This window comes from Hyperolius riggenbachi, chromosome 6 (assembly GCF_040937935.1).
Source record: "Hyperolius riggenbachi isolate aHypRig1 chromosome 6, aHypRig1.pri, whole genome shotgun sequence".
NCBI classification, from domain to species: domain Eukaryota; kingdom Metazoa; phylum Chordata; class Amphibia; order Anura; family Hyperoliidae; genus Hyperolius; species Hyperolius riggenbachi.
In genome coordinates this window covers 159724176-159745669 of record NC_090651.1, presented here as the reverse complement: position 1 = coordinate 159745669, position 21494 = coordinate 159724176, and the positions used below count along the sequence as shown (strand labels likewise).

General features: G+C 44.0%; 1 protein-coding gene across 1 annotated transcript in view; it reads left to right on the top strand.

Annotated features, from left to right (window-relative positions):
• The window catches only part of CDC73 (cell division cycle 73), a 168290-nt gene that overhangs the window by 132477 nt on the left and 14319 nt on the right, over positions 1–21494 (top strand). Inside the window, exons 12-14 of the mRNA XM_068240119.1 lie at positions 11925–11960; positions 13711–13798; positions 20859–21020. Of these exons, the coding sequence (XP_068096220.1) occupies positions 11925–11960; positions 13711–13798; positions 20859–21020 (286 nt within the window). The remainder of the gene's footprint in view (positions 1–11924; positions 11961–13710; positions 13799–20858; positions 21021–21494) is intronic.

The following is a 21494-nucleotide window of genomic DNA, read 5'->3' as shown; positions in this document are numbered from 1 at the left end:
TGGAAGAGCAGCTGGGAGGGGCGGGCTGAGAGGGTTCTGGGAAGTTATTCCCTCGGAGCTGTCCGAAGGGGAGGAGGCAGATCGTTCCCCAAAGGGACAGAGAGATAGCTCCTGTCACTATAGAGAAAGTGCGTGTAGCGACGGTTGGAACCCTTCCCCAGCTGCAGCACTGTCTCTATGGTCGCAAGTTCACGGTTGTCACTGACTCGCATTCCCCTGGTTGGGTACGTCAGGCTGCCAAGGGCAACGACACATTGCAGCAACCTGACCTAGCTTTCCATTCGTATAGCTTGAAGCTAACTGACAGGTGGGGAACCCTCCTGAGGATGCTAAAGGGTTACCCCACCCGGCCAGGCCGTCGATGTAGGCTTTGGCAGGATGATTCGTTAGAACCACCTGCCAGTGCCATCAGGAAGGGGAGTAATCATGGGAATGCTGATGGGCTGTCCCGTCAAGCAGAACCAACAGTGTAGGTGCAGGCAGGAGGATCTGGGAAGATCATCTGCCTTGCACCAAGTTAACGGCGGAGGTGTGGTGATATACTGGGGTGCTTATGATGTAAGGAACACAGGAACCTATTTATTTCATTTTTCTGACTGTATCATATGGGATTGTCTGTTAGCCAGTCTTCCTGGAATTCCGTATAAAGTGTAAATTACCTATCATTGTCTGCTTCTAATTAGGAAACCCTTAATTAGACAGTTGCTGTGAAGCCTATTCAGGTGGTCAGACCATGTTGGCTGAATAATGTCTCAGAGGTTTATTGTGTTTGGGAGCAATTGTCACCTGGACTAGCTGCAGGATGCTTTGAAGCAGATCACACAAGCTTGAGCCAGGACTTCACACAGGACATCCTGCTGCAATGTGAAAGCCTTAATCAATTGTAACCTGCCATGGGGGAAGTCCTTTTTGATGATCTGAGAACTGAGACAGGAAAGGATATGACGCGCGTTATGTAGGAAATTGAATTATTCCTGGATATGGACATGTGAGTGGCCTCAGGCCATCCAGGGGACTATATAATCCCAGCTTGGGACTGTCACAAATCGTAGTTCTTGGAGGTAGCTCACACGGCTAGAACTAACCTGGTTCCTTACCAGAAGTGCGCACCCCCCGCAACAACGCCAGATCGATAAGCTGGTACGTTTATTTCCCGTTTATTTTGGTAAGCAAAATCGCTTTTGTGTTGTATCTTTGTAACTTTCATTTTGTAACTTTTTATTTTTGTTTTTTGTAATCTTTTGTATATACTCTGTTCTGCATTGTTCTATGTTTTTCTGGAATATTAAATTATTATTTAATAAGCTTGACTTCTGCCGTACTAAACTAACACTCATAGCCTAGAGGAGACTGCAGTGTAGCGGTGTACAAGTCCGTGCCTAATTGTATGCTTGAGCAACACTACCATCTAAAATTGTAATTGCATTGTGTGTGTGGGGGTGTTTGTCATACGTTGGTCTAAAGCGTGCAGCTGACCCAACGTACGATACGCCAGTGCGAGTAGCTAACAGTATCGTTCGGAACGACTGTTAGTGGTTTTGCTGCACGACAGTGCAACTTGCATTACAAGTCAGTGTCTGATTGTGCTGTGTTACTGTACAACTGTACTGTGTGTGTGGGTGCGTGACGCTCTCGTATTTGGCCTAAGCGCAGAGCTGACCCAAATACGAAAACGCAGATTGCGTATTGAGCACTCGATAGCTGAGTGAACGTGTCTAGCAACGCTAGTGGTGGCAGTGGGAAGTGTTTGAGGGGTCCCAGCCTTGTTTGTAGCTTAAATAAGGCTGTTCCCCGCTTGATCAGGTCAAACCCGCAGTCGGGAACCGTATACGCAGGCGTGCCGCGGGCCGGTTCCTGACAGTGCCCCTTGCCTGATTGGTGGATTACTTGTAAATCCTTGTACTGCCTCTCTGTATGTATGGCTGCTTCCACACAACCGAGCAGAAGTGGCGGGCACCTGTACATCGTATGTATTGCAGCGAAGAGACATGCAGAGGAGGACACATTCGGAAGATGATGCAATGACTTTTCCGTCTCACTTTTGGCTGACAAACAATCATATGGTCTGAAAAATACGGTATAATTTTACAATATTACTGCTGAATCAATAGTGACATAAAAATCTCAAAACTGCTATTGTCCATACGGTGAAAATACCTTTGGATCCAAAGTGGTTAACTTGCATATTGCTATGACATTCAGTATTTTCTATATTGCTACAATATTATAGAATGCTAATACTGTATAGAAGAATGCTGTAGGCATTTGGTCATCTTGTGTGACATTTAGAAACAATGAGACGTTGTGCTCTTGGAAATCATACATTCAGAACTTGAAAGTGACAATGAATTCACTTGTTAATAACGGAGCATGACAACTTAACCTCCCTGGCGGTATGATTCTTTCCTGATTTTAGGGTCTAAAAGCAGTACAAATTTTTTTTTTCATGCGATTTTTTTTTTTTTTTTTTTTAAGACCCTAAAAGCAGGATAAAGACATACAGCAACCCCTGCACAGACTCGCCCACCCAGGATTACCACTTCCAGCAATTTTTTTCTTTTACTCTGAGCTTGACTCTGTGTTCCCGCCAATGAGGAAACCTGTGAGGTTTTTTCTTTTTAAAAAGACAAAAGTTAGATGCTTACGTCACTAGAAGAAGTCTCTGGATGACGCAGTGGTTTCCCCTCCTCTTGCAGCCTACTACTCCTCACTGGGACCCTCTTCATATTCGCAGCTGCATTAGGCAGGCACACGGGATGGCTCATGTCTGTACATCAGCACTAATCCGCTTGTGCATGGAGTAACAAGGCATGCATGAGGGGCTCAGTGCTACCCTGCATGTGCAGGCTGTTTTGCGCCTGTGCAAACCTGTTAGACAAGCTCTTCTGGAATAGGTACGGAGGGTCCCAGCAGTGCATGTGAGGAGGATGGGGAAGCTTCTGGATTATATAGAGGCTTCCCTCTAGTAAGCATTTACATTTTTAAACTCACTGGTACCCTTTAAGAATGCTGGCATAAGAATGGTTTTTATGCAGTTTTTTTTGTTCTGTTCAAATTGTGTTCCCTGTTAGTTTCATTAAATGCAACATATTTGATGGTAAATGAAAAATGTACCGTTGTTGTACTTAGTTTATTTTCAGAGTAGTTGAGATCAGTTTAGACTGTGCCTATTTGTAGCGGTGAATGACTACCTCTCTGAAATCTGCACTGAAGACCTAATAAAGGGGAAAAGGATAGCCGTTCAAAAGGGAGAAGATGAGCCATAAGATAAAACAGTGAAATTTGAACAGGCTATTCATAATGCAATACGCCTGAAATTAAATCTTTTTGGGTAAAAAAAACCCACTTTATTTTAGTGTCCTGTACCTAACCTTTTGAAGTAATCTGTACAGAAACCTGACCCAGTGAATACCAGGCAATAGATGTTAACTTCAGTACAGATTACTTGATTACCTGGTTACCTGCCAAGACATAGATCTCCTGTCTTTCGCAATGAGTTCAACAAAATATAATGCACTAATATGGTGACTGTGACATAGCTTATTTGTATTACATGTTTACAAATGAAATAAGCAATTGGGAAAATTAGCCTTTCAGATCATCAAAATGCACAACCATTTACGGTACTATGTGTATACTTAAAGGAGAACTGTAGTGAGAGGGATATGGAGGCTGCCATATTTATTTCCTTTTAAGCAATACCAGTTGCCTGGCAGCCCTGATGGTCTATTTGCCTAAAGAAGTGTCTGAATCGCACCAGAAACAAGCATGCAGCTAATCTTGTCATATCTGTCTAAATTTGTCAGAAACACCTCGGTGTTCTCCCCAGAATTTTTTCCAGCCGGGTGGCATGAAAAAGTAGCCGGGTGGCGTAAAATGGGCGTGGCCATGACGTGCTGGAAAATGGGTGTGGCCATGACATTGGCGTAGCCAACTGTATTGTAAAACTAACTCAAAAGGGCCCTTTTTTCCCCAAAACACAGTTAGGCAAATTGTCCTTAAAGGTTTTAAAAATTAAACACTGTTTTCCCCCCAAAAACACATAATTAGGCAGCATTTCCATTACCCCAGATGTCCAATGCAGAAACCATTACTAAAAATTTCAAAAAAGGTCAGGCTGGTGGGGTGGGTAGGTAGGTCAGGCTTGTGGCTAATGAGGTGGATTAGTGTGTTAGGTAAGTCAGACTGGTGGCTTGTGGGGTGGGGGGTGGGTAAGTAGGTCAGGCTAGGGGGTAGTTGGGTGGGTGGCAAAGTAGGTCAGGCTGGTGGATGGTATGGGGGATGGGTGGGTAGGTCAGGCTAGTGGGGTGGGTGGGTAAATAGGTCAGGCTAGTAGGGGGGTGGCAAAGTAGGTCAGGCTAGTGGATGGGTGGGTAGATCAGGCTAGTGGATGGGTGGGTAGATCAGGCTAGTGGATGGGTAGGTAGGTCAGGCTAGTGGATGGGTGGGTAGGTCAGGCTAGTGGATGGGTGGGTAGGTCAGGCTAGTGGATGGGTAGGTAGGTCAGGCTAGTGGATGGGTGGGTAGGTCAGGCTAGTGGATGGGTGGGTAGATCAGGCTAGTGGATGGGTGGGTAGATCAGGCTAGTGGATGGGTGGGTAGGTCAGGCTAGTGGATGGGTAGGTAGGTCAGGCTGGTGGATGGGTGGGTAGGTCAGGCTGGTGGATGGGTGGGTAGGTCAGGCTGGTGGATGGGTGGGTAGGTCAGGCTGGTGGATGGGTGGGTAGGTCAGGCTGGTGGATGGGTGGGTAGGTCAGGCTGGTGGATGGGTGGGTAGGTCAGGCTGGTGGACGGGTAGGTAGGTTAGGCTAGGGGGGATGGGTGGGTAGGTCAGGCTGGTGGATGGTTGGGTAGATCAGGCTGGTGGATGGGTGGGTAGGTCCGTAGGGTAGGTGCCCTCTCCCTTCTCCTTACGTGTGTTGTAAAAATCCGATCCTCGGCTGCTTCCTGAGCGTGTCCCCCAGCTGCAGCACTCGCTCCTTGCTGTCAGACAGGGCGCATGCTGCGGATCAGCAGGCATCCCGGCTGATTCTCCGGATACCACCATCCGTCTTAGCAGTTGGCACGCGCGCCGCTGGCTGGCAGAGGGGCGGGTCCACGGCAAGGCAGCCTCCTATTGGCCGGTGGGCGGGGCGGACGCACGTTTATTGGTGGAGGACGCCGACTCATCCCGCCCAGTTCATCGCTGCTAGAGACTGGGAGAGGAGCTTCCACTGTGAGGAAACATCGGCAAAAGGTGTCCCCGGCTACAGGCTGCGCGGCGGCCATTTTCTGGAAGATCATTGCTCAGAGGATAAATACTTGGTGCCAGCGGGGTTTTAAAACAGGCGGGCGGGATTTTAAAACAGCCGGGCGGCTCGCCCACGTAATTAGCCCTGGGGATAACACTGCACCTGATCTGCTGCATGCTTGTTCAGGGCCTATGGCTGAAAGTATTAGAGGCAGATGATTAGCTGAATAGCCAGGCAACTGGTATTGCTTATACAAACCTAGGGTAGAAACCCAGGTCACTTCCCATATCGCTTCTCTGGTGGTCTAGTGGCCATTATTCAGTATTTATATAGCACCGTCTTCCACAGCAATTTACCTTGAGTCTAAAGGCGTCTCCAACCCCCATACAGTGTTCCCTGGTTTCAAGTGGGAACAGACAAAATCCTCGTTTAAATATTTATAAATAGGGAAGGTGAATTGATGCAAACTGGAGTGCTAACTTTTGCAGCCTGAAGTTGGCTAATCAATTTCTACTAAATTTGCATAAAACTAGCATACACCTTTTCAGCAAATCTGAACAATTTCTGATTCAGACCTTGTTCACATTAGGCCACGCGTATGGTCATGTGTTCAGGATGCAGTCACACCCGATCGCATGCCATCTACGTTGCCATGCGTTGCTGAGTCCATTGATTACAGTGAATGGGATCAGCAATGCGTTTTTGCAAAAAATGTGTGCAGCAGTGCGATAGCGCCTAGGTTCTCAACATGCGGTACACGTTCCCCTTCTGATGGTTCCCGGGGGTACTCGGACTTGATATATTTAACCAAGAATAACAAATTTAGAGTTTTAGAAAATTATAAATCTTATTTAAACACCAAATTAGTATTTTAACTAAAATCAATATATATATATATATATATATATATATATCTGTCTGTCAAGGGGTACTTGTGATAATGTTTACTATGCTAGGGGGTGCTTGGTGAGTACAGGGTTTTAAAAGGGGCACATACCAATAAAATGGTAGTGTGCGCATAGTATGAACGTCAGAAGTGCTCTCTCTGTACCTCTGATGATGATGATGCTGATTGCATACTATACGCGCTGCTAAAATGTGCACGACAGTGCGTATAGTGTGAATGAGGTCTTATTTTGCATTTTTCTCCGACTTTGACATTCTCTGACCTTGACATTTTTCTCCAATGCCCTTGACTGGTAGAGAATTTTGAAGATAGCTGAAACAGAATATTAAATACATAGGTTGGAAAGTTGATCTGTCTTCAGCTGCCCATTATCAATACAATTTAGAATGTACAATTTTACTAAATATAAGTAGTAAAAGTGTAAACCGTGAATATATTTTGAATGGTACCTTTAGCCACATAAGTGGTAAGATTGTACGAGATTTCATCATTAAGAGCCCAGTCACACTATAGTGATTAGCGGGTGATTCCCAATATTCGCCGAAGTGCTAGTGCAATACTAACTAATGGCAGTGATCTCCTTGCCACGATTGCGATTCAGTCGCAATGCAACGCGGTGCATGCAGTATTTTACCGTGATTCTAGAGCAATCGTGATACAGTGCTTAAAAAGCTCTAATCGCAAGTGTACAGTTTTTTTTTACCGAGTTAATCGTGGCAAACTGCTAGCTTGAAGTGCTAGCTTTTTGTGTTTGCAAGTCTGGATGGGCTCTAAGGGTTCCCAAACATTACTCTATTTGCAGCATCCGTACCCATTCAATTAAAATGCTCCAATCTAGCAGAGATTGATGCTGCCTCAATTTTCACTTCGTTTGAAATCAATTGAAATGACCTGTCTGGCATGCTGGAAAGATCTCGGTCGGTTGCATGACGGCGGCAGCAATTGATTTCTTGAGGACATGTCGCCCCCCCCCCCCCCCCCCCCCTCCCCAATGTAAAATGTTTCGTTCTGAAAGCTATTGCAAATCTATTTGTACTGCACTTGCAGAAATGGATCCCTCTCTGATCAGATAGGGATCTATTTGATCAAATTTACCCGGGTTGTGTTTACTCAAGTTTCTTTTACCTGATCTGTTTTGCTTAACTATTTGTTATGGAAAAATTGAAGTAACAAAGGAAACCTGAAAAAGGAACAATCGCTGTTGCACATAACTATATAAAAGCGGATGGGAGACTTTGTAGTTCACTTACAGTAATAACACCTTTCAGCACATGGTCATTTTTGTCCTTTAGTACTGTGACAGTTTTAGGATTTTGATAGCGGTTCAAAAATTGCTGCTTTTTTTGCATTTGGTTTTATAAGGAAATAAAGTTCTTATTCCACTTAATACTATTGGTTGCTTGCTGTTTGCAGACTTTCCTGAGAAATGATTAGAGACAATAAAAGGAAGGGACCTGGAGGAAATAAACGGACAGTTATAGAAGAAGCTTCTATGCTGATAAGTGTGGTCATTGGCTTTATGCCACACATGAGGCTTGTCTCAGGTTGACAAGTTACTTTTTCACTGTGGCAAATCCCCCTCTCTTCTTTCTTAGGGCCCATTCACACTAGAATCATTTTTCTGAGCGTTTTGTGATAAGCGTTTTTAAATTCGCTCCCACTTTTATTAAAATCACGGAAAAATTGCAGTGATTTTGCAATCGTGTATGCAAAAATTGCGGCAATTTTTCTGCGATTTTTACCAAGATTTTAATGAAAGTGAATGAGCGATTTTCTAAAAATAACAAACAGCGAGAGCCCAATATAGTGTAGTATGTATTGAATTACGTTGAGTAGTAAAATGTGAGACAGAGATGCTCACAAACAAGGGTTACCTTCCAGGCAGCCACTGTACATGCAGGTGAGGAGATTAGTCCTGTCCTCACTCAGAATTAAGAAGTCGCTCTCTGTAGATCGGAAGAAAAGGGGGTCTAAGGTCACCCCTCCACCAAGGGTGGATACAGTAAAAGTACTAGAAAACACCAGTAGGATAAAATGCTTGGGAGGCAGTGGTAGACTTACCTCCAAAAAGCAGACACGATAAGTGTCAATTCAAACACATTTATTATATACTACCCAAATGATGCAACGCGTTTCACAGGTGTGGCCCGCTTCATCAGGCATTAAAATAGGGGACAAACAGTAGCTCGTCAATAGCACGAAAGGCACCTCTGTTGACAAACTCGTTGCATCATTTGGGGAGTATATAATAAATTTTTGTTTGAATTGACAGTTATCGTGTCTGCTTTTTGGAGGAAAGTCCGCCACTGCCTCCCAAGCATTTTTAAACGTTTTAGATTCTTTTAGCCTACTCATTTTTTTTTAAAAAAGCTAATCAATCGCAAAATGCTTCTAGTTTGAATGGGCCCTTAGGCCTCTGTTTCCATCTGTCCGCTTCTATCCGCTTTTCAGCAACATGTATCAATCTTTTAAAAACGGACATAACGCATATCGGCGCTACACCAAATATTTTGTTTGTTAGAAATAACTACTTTAGTCTTCAGTCAGCCATGCTTACAGTTATGAATTGGACACCCTTTGGTGGAGCCTGTACAGTTTATCTGTAGACACATCTAGTTGTCACTTAAAAGAGCTGATGCTTATTCAGTTCATTTTAGTACCTTTTTATTTTCTTTCCCATTATGATTTTGTATTTTTATAGCGCCTATTCGCTTCTGCAGTGCTTTAGAGTATATAGTCTTGTCACAGACTCTAACTTGTCTTGTCTCTAACTGTCCCTCAGACGAGCTCACAATCGAATCCCTACCATAGTCCTATGCCCATTGTAGTCTAAAGCAAATTTAGGGAAAACCAATTTATGTATCTGTATGGTTTTGGTATGTGGGAGGAAACTGGAGTGCCCTGGAGAAAATAATGCAGACAGCAAGAACATACAAACTCCATGCAAATGGTGCCCTTGCTGGGAAGCGAACCAATGTTGCTAGGCAGGAGTTCTAGCCACTAAGCAACCGTGCTGTCCATAAAAGCTTTTATTTCCTTTAGATAAAGAACTTCACCTGTAGCTATGTTGTGGTGCGATTATGGGTGCATGAGTTTGTGAGATGTTCTGATCTGCATGAATGTGTTCAGTCATTTTTATTTTTGAAAATTGACCACAATTTAAAACATACTTGCCTGGCTCTCTGCCCAGCTCTACCATTCATGTATGGAATGCAATATAGTAGATGCGCATGTATAATTCCTGTCAATGGGAGTGCAGGAAGAACAGAGTAACACAGACCTTTGTTGTGTCACAAGAAGGATTTTCCAATGAGAAATGAAAGCGCACACCTTCGTGCAGGTGAGTATGTTACACGTGCATGTACCACACGTCATTAAATGCTGATAGACTTCTTCCTAATGGTGGCCACTAATGATCTAATCTTTTTCATCCAATCTTACCATTTCTAAGTAAAATAAGGTAACTGCCTTAATTATCAATTCAATATATTCACTCAATTTACCCTTATACTACAGTACATAGATTTGGTAAAATTGGATGAAAATGATCGGATCATTAGTGGCCACCTTAAGACTTTTCGAATTTTGGGTCCAGCAAAACTCATCACGTCTTCTCCTCGTTTACCATTTTCCTGCAGACGCTTCCACCACTTTGTGGGAATGGATATGGTATATATTTTCTGCTGTTAGCTAGAGTGTGGTCAAATGTTTTCATTGAAATTTGATGCTTCCCAGCAGCAGTGGTGGAGAGCGAATGAGATGCCCACCACATGTAACTCTGCAGCAAAACCACTTTTTTTTTTTTACCCCAGACACACCACCTGCACCCAAACCTAAGCCTTCTGTTATCCATCTTCCTAAAATTCCCACTGGAAGGCAAAAAAATATTATAAAGTTGTTTATGCATAAACCATAAAAGTAGTTGTGTTCTAAATATTGGCATATTAAATCACCACACTGCCAAAGATGGCCACACACTGGTAGATTTGGTGTGATTGTTATTTGACAGATCACAGAATTTACCAACAATGTAGGTAGCTACAGGCTGTAAGAAAATGAAGAGCTGTATTATTTCACTTTGATCATCTTGAACATGTTGTAATGTGCATGAAGCATTTTCTTTTCTTTCTGTGCTTATTTGACTTTTGAAAATAAACCATGTGAAGGTTCATTTTACATTTGCTTTAGCAAACCATCTGCAGAGTTTGTAAATTCTGTGATCTGGCAGATATCAGTCAGACCAAGTCTGCGAGCGTACCATGTTCCCAGCATTAAGATGTGTCCACACACTCAATAACATGAGCACTGTGCAGACATGTCCAGCATGCATGTACTATACAATGGAGGGGGGAGGAGGGACAAGTGACATCCCATAGCGTAGCTTCGGGCGATTGGTGGAAGCACAAAAACAATGTTCTCCATCAGTGTCATTTGAGATCTGTGAAACAGCTGTGAGATTGTGGATGTGCTTCATTAATTGTATGGTTATTGCATTAGTCTCCACTTGTGTCTCTTCCGTGTAAGTCAAAAGATCATTCCCAAAGCATCCCCTGCCTCCCGTCTACTCAAATATATCCAGCCAGTAATGGGAAGGTACTTCTAGCCAATGTCTTTGGAAATGAGTAAGCACAGGATTAAATGATATCCAGTTCTAGGCAAGGCTACTTTCACACTACATAGGTTTAGTTGCACATCCTGAAATGTAGGATCACAAAGCAATGGTGATGTAAAGCTTATTGCTGTGATGCGACCCTGTACAGTGCACCATACAGTCCATAGACTTTATGCTTGCAAGCCGTGCATTGTTCCAGCGAAACTCGTCGCACCACAAAACTACCAGTGTGGAAGGCCCCATTGAAAGCATTGCACTATTGTGTGCACATATTCCAACCAAATGGCATGCAATTTAACCCAGAGAAAGAATCAACTGACTAACCTGCACCTTGACTAACATTGAGTGTGTCAACGTGTGTTTTTCCAGCAGCGCACTGCATGTTTTGCGTTCTAATACCAGAATTAGTTGCAGTGCACCACAACTGATGAGGTGTCACATGCATTACAGTTTTCAAAACAATGTCGATTACAACGCACTGAAAAGTGTGAAAGAACCCCTAGGCCCCTTGCACACTCTACTTGTTGCATCACACCGCAGTAGCCTTCCCAGGTGCAGCTCTTTGCAAGGGACTTCTGACTACTCTTTGCTACTCATGTCCTGCAGAAGTGCTTTTGCTTTTCTTTTTTTTTATACTGTATTTAAGCTCTTTAGTTTTTTTTTTTGGTCTGTAATGTTTTCAATTATGCAAGTGTTTATCAGGCCTCGTCTTAGTTTATCTCAGCAGTAGCTTACCTCATTGTTCAGGAGTGAGACTGAGCATGGGTGAAAATTGGACTATCCAATAAGTCAAGGAATTTTTTTATTTTTTTTGTGTGTATTTTATATGATTTACTTCTGGACAAATATTCAACACTAGGGGGGAGGAGCATGTGCAATAGAGCGGTGAGAGCAATGCCGACGCTAAAGGTCAGAAATACTGGATCTTTGGAGATCGGCCATTGTAGCCCCGATCATCTGTCATGGCCAAGTTCAGAGCAACAATCGATATAGACCTTAACAGTTGGGCTGAATATTATCAGTTCCATGAGATCATTAGTGTTAACAGGCACACAATGAACTGCTTCATATGAAAGTGGTTTGTACCTGCTCAAATGTATCTGAAAGTTTTGTAAAAAAAAAATCACCTTACCCAAATGTAAAATTAATTTATATGTTGCTTTCTCTATTGTAGTGTCACAAGCAAGACCACCACCCAATCAGAAAAAAGGTAAGTTTATCTTTAACCATGTTTTAATGATGAAAATCTGGCGTAAGCTCATTCTTGCTGGTGTCTGCACCATCTTGGCCAATACCGCTTACAAAATGCTAAGTGGTAATTGAGCTTTGATACCATTTTGTTTGGTTTTATCATTGAGGTACTTGGGGAGTCTTTTAATGGCAGAAGCCAGCGAGTCCATGTAATAAATGTCCCAAATAAGTGGATCAGCTAATTTCGGCACAGCGCCGATTGTTTTGGCGCCGCCACAGGCTGTAATGAGAATTACAGCTATACCAGCGCTCAGTGACTAATTTGGGTGTTGGTAATAGCTGGTGCACAAATTACTTGCCTTTCCCCGCTTGGAAAGAGAAAATATATAGTTGGACAGACTGGATGGAGCTGTTAAGATCTTGAATGCAAAGTTTCTTAATGGAGTACCAGGGGAAAATACTGCTTATCGAAGTCCAAAGGACAGCCCTATGAGGTACTAGAGGTCAACCGTTGTGAAGTGTACAACATTAAATAGACAATACACGTCAATAGACCTCCACACGAATCCATGTGGGAGGCTCACATGCCCCACGGGTGTGCTCTGGTTCTCGCTGATCCCCCACCTCCCTAATATGTGAATCGTAGAAAGGGGTGTAACTATCTCACACACATGTAGGGCTGAGCAGTGACAGATGCAGGTCAGTGTAACCAATGGGTGAAAGATCACTGCCCCATTTGGACACAACAGGGTCCTGTACAAAGTCTACTGCTCACTAAACTGAGGAAATAATATAAGAGGGTGCAAATATATACAGAGGGTGCAAATATATACAGTGACACCAGTTTCGACATGTTTACCCCAAAAGGCTTTATCAGGAGAAGCTAGTGTACAGTGCAACAATAGATATTAAACCACTCCACCAACACAATTCCCAGCAGCAACAGCCCAAGTCAGAGCTCATTCCCAGCTCTGACTTGGGCTGTTGCTGCTGGGAATTTTGTTTGGGGGGGCGGGGGGGGGGGGTTATAATGTATATATTTGCACCCTCTTTTGTTATTCCCTCAGTTTAGTGAGCAGTAGACTTTGTACAGGACCCTGTTGTGTCCAAATGGGGCAGTGATCTTTCACCTATTGGTTACACTGAGCTGCATCTGTCACTGCTCAGCCCTAGAGGTGTGTGAGATAGCTACCCCCCCCCCCCCTCTACGATTCACATATTAGGGAGGTGGGGGATCAGCGAGAACCCGAGCACACCCGTGGGGCATGTGAGCCTCCCACACGGACTTGTGTGTGGAGGTCTCTTCACGTGTATTGTCTATTAAATGTTGTGCACTTTACAACTGTTAAGATCTTCCAAGATTTACACATCTGGATCGACAGAAAGGTGGTGGTAAGTAAAGAACAGACAGCAGTGGTTATGGATGTGGGGATTCCAAGTGCAAGGCCAGATTATACATCTTGGCCCCTGGGCCACCTTTTTGTCGCTCCTCTTACTCATGCAGCTTCCCTCCTCCCACTCCATGTGCAGACCCCTCTTCCATGTGTATGTCCCTGTACAGCTGCCTTCTTGATCAGCAGCTCTTCTTCCATGCGTTGCACACTGCAGCACTTTGAACGTAAAGTATACAAGATCATCATTTATTTATTTATTTATTTTTTGTTCATAAACTCTTCTTATTCACATTTTCTGGTTCAACACTGCCTGGGCTTATTGGATTGTTTCTTCTTAAAACGAAACTTAATTCCCCCCCCCCAATTTTCTTCTAGGTTCACGGACACCTATTATAATTATTCCAGCTGCTACAACTTCTCTTATAACCATGCTGAATTCTAAAGATCTCCTTCAGGATCTTAAGTAAGTAATTCTTAGAAAACTCAAATGTAATCTGTTTCTCCCAGTGCTTTAGTTTTAGTGTCCTGAATGCCGCGTTCAATCCTAAACTTAAATATATGCACGTGTTCAATAGGTATTGATTGTTCATCATGAATGGTTTGGAATTTCTTAAAGCTATCCGAGCATCAATGTAAAATGTTTTCTTTTCTAAACAAACTTCCCCATAATAGAGGCTGTAAACTGAGCATGCCTGTGGGGGAGCAGGAATTGGAGGAGCACCTTTACTAACCTATGGGGTGCTGCTGCTCCTGGTTCTCAGTCCGTTCGGGATGTGCAATATTCTCCGCACCATCCGCAGTTTTTATCTCCTGCCAGTGTTTTGGCCGTGCGCCGCAATGCATGCTGGGAGATATAGTTCCATGGATGCAAGTACTGTACATTTTCCGTACTCGCTCACAACACTGCCAGGAAATGCAAACTGCCGTCGGTATGGCCGTCTGAAGAGAAGATGGCGCATCTCGAACGGACTGAAGGACCAGAGGAGCAGCACTTTGTAGGAAAGTAATGGTGCTTCCCCGGTCAGTAAAGCTACAAATGGCCTAATCAGGGCTACTATACTGAATTGCATGTCTTTCTAAAATCAAAACCAATATTTAAATTGTTTCATACATTATGCTGTATATGTCCATTATAGTACAATTGGCCCATAACTGGGACTGCTAGGGCCCGTACTCACAATCAGTTACTATCACCTGCTACCATCATTCCAGGTGACTGTTAAAAATGATCACTGTACAGATGCAGATCTGCTTCAGCCAAGCAGCTGGTTTGTTTCTTTGTCGGGGGAGAGGTGCAGCAGAGGGGTGAGTGGGAGGCCCTGAACTACAGCTTTCATTCATGCTGCCATTTAGTAATTTGGTGCAGCAGGTTGCTAAACACTGTTCAGAGAGGCCCATACCAACCATAGATTTTTCTCCGACATCCATGTATGTTCCTCTATGCCAGGGGTAGGGAACCTACGGCTCGGGAGCCAGATGTGGCTCTTTTGATGGCTACATCTGGCTCACATACAAATGAGTAGGGGTTGATTCACTAAGCTACACTGCTCAAGCAGCACAGCTTAGTGTGGCAGCTCAAGTAACACTTTCAAAGTAGGCACGCTACTGCTGTAGCATGCACTACAAACTTACTAATGCTACCCCAAAGTGAATGGCTGCTCCAATTATTCCACTCTGGTCCCTGTCAGGTCCAGTGACTTTGTAGGACGAGATCCCCGCACTTTGGCCCAATAGGCTGTCAAGTGACAGGCAGCCTATTGGGCCAATCAAAGTGCGGGGATCTCGTCCTACAAAGTGCATCAACCTCCAAGTCAGCTGGCTAATTGAACAAGCTGTTAGTGGGTATTTCTCCTGCCCGGCTCTCGGGGAAATTGCTGATGTTGCTGAAACCCAAGAGAAGCTGAAGACGTGTCTGACACTTTCACTGTCTGGCGGATCAACTAGATACAAATCGCCATGGCAACCGGGATGTGAGCCCTACTGTCCCAGTTTGAAACATATTGTATGGCTCTCATGGGATTACATTTTAAAAAATGTGGCGTTTATGGCTCTTTCAGACAACAAGGTTCCTGACCCCTGCTCTATGCCCATGATAATCTAGACCTGTACTTTGTTTTGCTGGTAGCTGACAGATGTTTGAGTAAACAGTCTTTATACAATATCTCTCTTGGGCAAGCAGTTATTGTACTCTGTTGAAGTCTCCCTCGCAGAACGGCTTTGATTTAACTCGCCACTGTTCTTACACTGGGGAAGAAAATCCTATATCGCAAGTCCAGATATTGTAAAAACCTTTTTACTCTAATCACATATCTATTTGCACTGTGAGTTGCTTGCAGCTTTGAAGTGTACCTGTAGTAGGTTCACATTTTTTGATGATAACCCTGTGGAGCCTGCTGCTTATGCTTCATCAGCGTGGTCTTTATTTCAGTCCTTATTATAGTGATCTCCTACAGTGAGCTCTACAGTGGAAATCTCTGGGAACATCGGGCTGCTCCTAGGGTGATCTGGATGCAGTGCCAATATCCTTCCTCCTCCACCCACAATGTGACCTGACTCCCCTCCCACCTAATTGTTCAATGTATTTTGAAATAAATGACAGCAGGGGGGGGGGGGGGGGGGAGGAGACTTAAAGCGGTTTAAACCCATGACATAATATTCAATAAAAACATGTTTTCCTACTTTTTATATGCCATACGGTTATCATATTTGCATTTGTGCATAAGTATTATTCACTTAGAAATGATAGGTTCCCAAAAGTACAGTTTTTTTTGCTTTGTGAGCTGACTTTGCATTTTATTAACTGTTTTTATTCATTGTGTTGAAGGCAGACATGCCTTCAGTGTCTGTCTCCAGCTGCTTCTGCACAGTCAGAGAATGTGTCACATGCCTCACTTGATACATTTAAGTAAACACAAGATAACATTATCCAAAACTTGGGATGCGTCCAGATTACAATGCACTGAACTTTAAAGCTCCATGTGTAACCCTTTGAATGCTGGTCTAGTAAAAAAAAAAATGCTGGTTGCATAGAATATGCTGTAAATAATTTTTTAGAGCAAAGAAATGCTGGGTTATATTCCGCTGTAAAGGGACTCCGAGCACCTCTCATGGGCATGCCTTTAAGCCAGACGATTTCCAACAAAGTCGTGCTATGACCCTGGAGGACTCTGGAGGAGACTCTTGCAATGGCCATGCGTGTCACTTCCTCTTCCTGCTTCATTCAGTGATGCAATTCTCTAATAGAGCAGACGGGTGACCAGGAAGTTATAACATAGCCAAGATGGCATCTGCGATGTTTAAATTGAAATCGAACGAAAACTATTATATAGAATGGCGATTCAGGCATCAAATAAGAGAGCACAAACTACAGATGCATCTTTAAATACTTTGCCGTACTGGTCGAAGTCTTAAAGGCATACCCATGAGAGGTGCTCGGAGTCCCTTTAAAGAGGAACCATCGCGAAAATCTTAAAATTTAAAACTCCTACAAATAAGTACATTTCTCCCAGAGTAAAATCAGCCATAAATTACTCTTCTCCTATGTTGCTGTCACTTACAGTAGGTAGTAGAAATCTGACATTACCGACAGATTTTGGGTTAGTCCATCTCTCTATAGGGGATTCTCAGCATGGCCTTTATTCTTTATAAAGACATTCCGTGAAAAAGATTAATACAAAGATGCTGGCTAGCGTCCCTGCTCGCTGCACACTATTTTGGCAGTTGGATGGAGCAACTGCCATTCACTAAGTGCTTTTAAAAATAAAGAAAACCCTGAGAACCCCCCTATGAGAAGATGGGCTAGTCCAAAATCTGTCGGTAATGTCAGATTTCTACTACTTACTGTAAGTGACAGCACCATAGGAGAAAATAAATGTATGGCTCATTTTACTCTAGGAGAAATGTACTACTACTTAGTGTGTTTTTACATTTTTAAGCTTTTCCTTTTTTTTTTTTAAAGACCAGGCACATTTTTAATAAAATGGCCACTGCAGCTTTAAGGCCAAGCTGCATGGCCGCACAACACAGCACACGAGTGATTTTTCCCCCTCCCACTTTCCCCCACCAACAGAGCTCTCTGTTGGTGGGGTCTGATCGCTCCGCAGTTTATTTTTTTTATACATTTATTTTATTTTTATTTATTTATTTTTATAAATTTGCCTTTTTTTTTTTTTAATTTTACTTCCCCTACTTCCCCTACAGCGCTGCTGCCGATCGCAGCCCTGTACATGTAAATAGACGGTGATTACACTGTGTAACAGTCTCCCAAGCCTAAAGGCGGGGTGGAGCTCTGCCTCCCCGAGCAGGAGATGCCTGCACAATCTCCTGCAAACTGCAGCCCATCGGCGTTAGGCAGTCCCCAGGAGGTTAAAATTACCCTGAACACAACAAAAAAATACCCTACTGAACTTACCTGGGGCTTCCTCCTTGGCCAGGAGGGGCCTGCTCACTCACCCGTCAATCTTGCATGCACAAAACGCTCACGGCGACAGACGCCAGCAAGACAGGGGCATGTACGCGCCGTGCATGCACAATTGACTCGTACATCAATTGTGCATGCACAAGCCCGTACATACCTCCATCTTGCTTGCATCTGTCGCCGTGAGCGTTTTGTGCATGCAAGATTATTGAAAGAATGGACTGCACGTGCAAATAACGGCAACGGGCGAGCGAAGCAGGTACATGGTCAGGCTGTGCATGTGCAATTGTGCACTACTCCTGGCCAAGTTGTCCAGTTAACTGAGCCTCTAGCGGGAGAACGGAGGGAGCCCAGAGGATGTTGAGAGACCTCGCAGAATATGGGGAGCTGGAAGAGGCCCAAGGTAAGTTCATTATGGCATTTTTTTGTTGTTGTTGTTGTTGTTTGTGTTCAGGTCACTTTAATCTCACAAAGGCCAAGTGGGTGGCTTTTTCTGTATTCCTTTTCAGGATGCATCTGAGGATGTGATATATACAACTTCCTGAAAGTGTTTTGAAAATTGACTTATTTTGCTATGTAGTACTTTACGCTCATGATTGTCTGATAACATGCTTAATAGTTGTTGTCTTCTGGAATGCATAGGAGTCAGGAATTTAATCTTTAAAAGTTTCCATTCATGGAGGAAAAGATCCATTTAGTCAAGATTGATGTACCCTGATCAGTATTCAGGTTGAGAATTTCCTGTTGATGCAGTACAGTATCACTGCCTTAACGCCAGGCTTTCTTCTCCCTCAAGTTAGCCATACACTGCCATTCATTTTCATGCAAAATAAAAATCTAGTCACGTTGTTTGGCTCGATTGTTTTTCAGGCCCTTCATTGGATGCATACCCACCATAAAGCAAACCTGAATTGAAAATAAACTTATATGATCAGCAATTGTATCCTATAGCCCATGGGGGTCCTTGGGCAGATTTCTGGGGGGCCGCAGCTTCTCCCTCTCCCCCTGCGGCCTCCGCTCCTGTTACCTTATGAGCGGGCGGCCGCTTCCTTCCTTATATTCCTTCAGTCTCTCCTCTTCGCAGCATGTCGTATTACAGCAGCGCTTCCTGCACGGCTGCTGTAAGGAGCCAAGGGAGGCAGGACAGCGGTTCCCATAGTAACGGTGATGCGTATCGCCGCTACAGGAAGCCGTTACCCCACCTCCTTCCCTCCTTACAGCAACCGCGCAGGAAGCGCTGCTGTAATACGACATGCTGCGAAGAGGAGAGCCGCGGCTGAAGGAATATAAGGAAGGAAGCGGACGCCCGCTCATAAGGTAACAGGAGCGGCGGCCGTGGGGGGGAGAGGGCACCTCTGCTAGCTACACTGGGGCAGCTATACTGGGGTAACTACTGGGCTAACTGTACTGGCTACACTGGGCTAACTGTACTGGCTACACTGGGCTAACTGTACTGGCTACACTGGGCTAACTGTACTGGCTACACTGGGCTAACTGTACTGGCTACACTGGGCTAACTGTACTGGCTACACTGGGCTAACTGTACTGGCTACACTGGGCTAACTGTACTGGCTACACTGGGCTAACTGTACTGGCTACACTGGGCTAACTGTACTGGCTACACTGGGCTAACTGTACTGGCTACACTGGGCTAACTGTACTGGCTACACTGGGCTAACTGTACTGGCTACACTGGGCTAACTGTACTGGCTACACTGGGCTAACTGTACTGGCTACACTGGGCTAACTGTACTGGCTACACTGGGCTAACTGTACTGGCTACACTGGGCTAACTGTACTGGCTACACTGGGCTAACTGTACTGGCCACACTGGGCTAACTGTACTGGCCACACTGGGCTAACTGTACTGGCCACACTGGGCTAACTGTACTGGCCACACTGGGCTAACTGTACTGGCCACACTGGGCTAACTGTACTGGCCACACTGGGCTAACTGTACTTGCTACACTGGGCTAACTGTACTTGCTATACTGGGCTAACTGTACTTGCTATAGTGTGGTAACTGTACTTGCTATACTGGGGTAACTGTACTAACTATATTGGGGTAACTATACTGCCTAACTATACTGAGGCAACTATAGTCCTTATACAGGGGCAACTGTGTTAGCTACCTATACTGGGGGCAACTATACCTAGATACCTACTTACCTATATACTACACTCAAAATCAGGGAAAAGAGGGGGGGGGGGCTGCCGCCGCCACTAACCACGCCCCCCTCCCCCCGGGGGGCCCCAGAGAAAAGTTTGGTCGGGATAGTGGGCCCCGGGCTTAAAAGGTTGGGGACTCCTGCTATAGCCCTTAGCCGAAGTAGGACTTTCCCAGAATTCTGTAGTCTTTTATATTTGTATGTAAAGTTTAAAAATCTTAAGATTACAGTTTTGACTGTCTCAGGTGTATAAGGATAGTTTTTCAATCTATATATTCAGCTCCCATACAAACTAATCTTGAACGATGTACGTTTTTGTGTTTTCTGTTCAAAAATGTGTTTTGCTCAGCCACACAGAAATCTTATAGCCTCCAGTTAGTTCTGATTACCATAACAGAAAAACTATCATTGGGCCCTGGATGCTTAACTTTTACAGTGAGAAAAAGGTAAAACTGGCTAGGATTGGGACTGGACATAAAGGTTTCTCATGTTACTTGTCACTTCAGGTACCCTTTGAGATTTATGGAGTAGTACGTAGAAACTTGATGCATGCTGCCAACTAGTGACAAGACAATATACTCTGTACAGAAGATGTCGGCACTATATGGCTGATGGTGTAATGGTTAAGGGCTCTGCCTCTGACACAGGAGACCAGGGTTTGAATCTCGGCTCAGCCTGTTCAGTAAGCCAGCACTAATTCAGTAGGAGACCTTTGGCAAGTCTCCCTTACACTGCTACTGCCAATAGAGCGCGCCCTAGTGGCTGCTGCTCTGCTCTGGCGCTTTGAGTCCGCAAGGAGAAAAGCGCAATATAAATGTTACTTGTCTTGTCTATTTTCTGGGCCTTGCAAATCTGCTCGGGCTGGGTTGGATTTACAAGAATAGATTTGCATTACGGGAGAATATAAATCTTACTTTTTTTTTTTTTTCTTTTTTTAGGTTTGTTTCTTCAGATGAAAAAAAGAAACAAGGGTGTCAGAGAGAAAACGAAGTCTTAATTCAGCGACGAAAGGACCAAATGCAGCCTGGTGGTACAAATATAAGCGTTACCGTTCCTTACAGAGTTATTGATCAGCCTTTGAAACTTCAGCCTCAGGACTGGTATGTTCTTTGCAAAATGTAGTTACTGGTTTAAACGTAAAGTAAGCCTAAACTCTTGCACGGGGACACAAGGAAAACAGAGAGGAATGTACCTGGTGTGTGTTTAGAGAGAAGAGCCAGTTTAAACCCCCCCTTCTTCAAGTAAAAGTCATTTAGTGTAATTTGATCTCTCAGCTGTGTCCGCACAGAATTTTGGCATCCCTCCGCAGACATAGCTAATATGTAAACACAGGATGTTAACCCTTTGTCTGCTTCCATGAAAGCAGGAAGTAGACACACTGCAGGTTTATTGCAGGAGTTATGTAAGCAGTAACAAAGACTTTTTTTTTTCTTTAAAGGTTATTATGTTCCTTATCTTTTAGAGCAGAGAAGAAGTTCTGAGTTCAGGTCTGCTTTAGCTAATCCAAAATTGAACAAAACAAACTCTCAACCAATCATGTTGGTTAGTGTAAACTGAAACGTTACCTTAGGAGC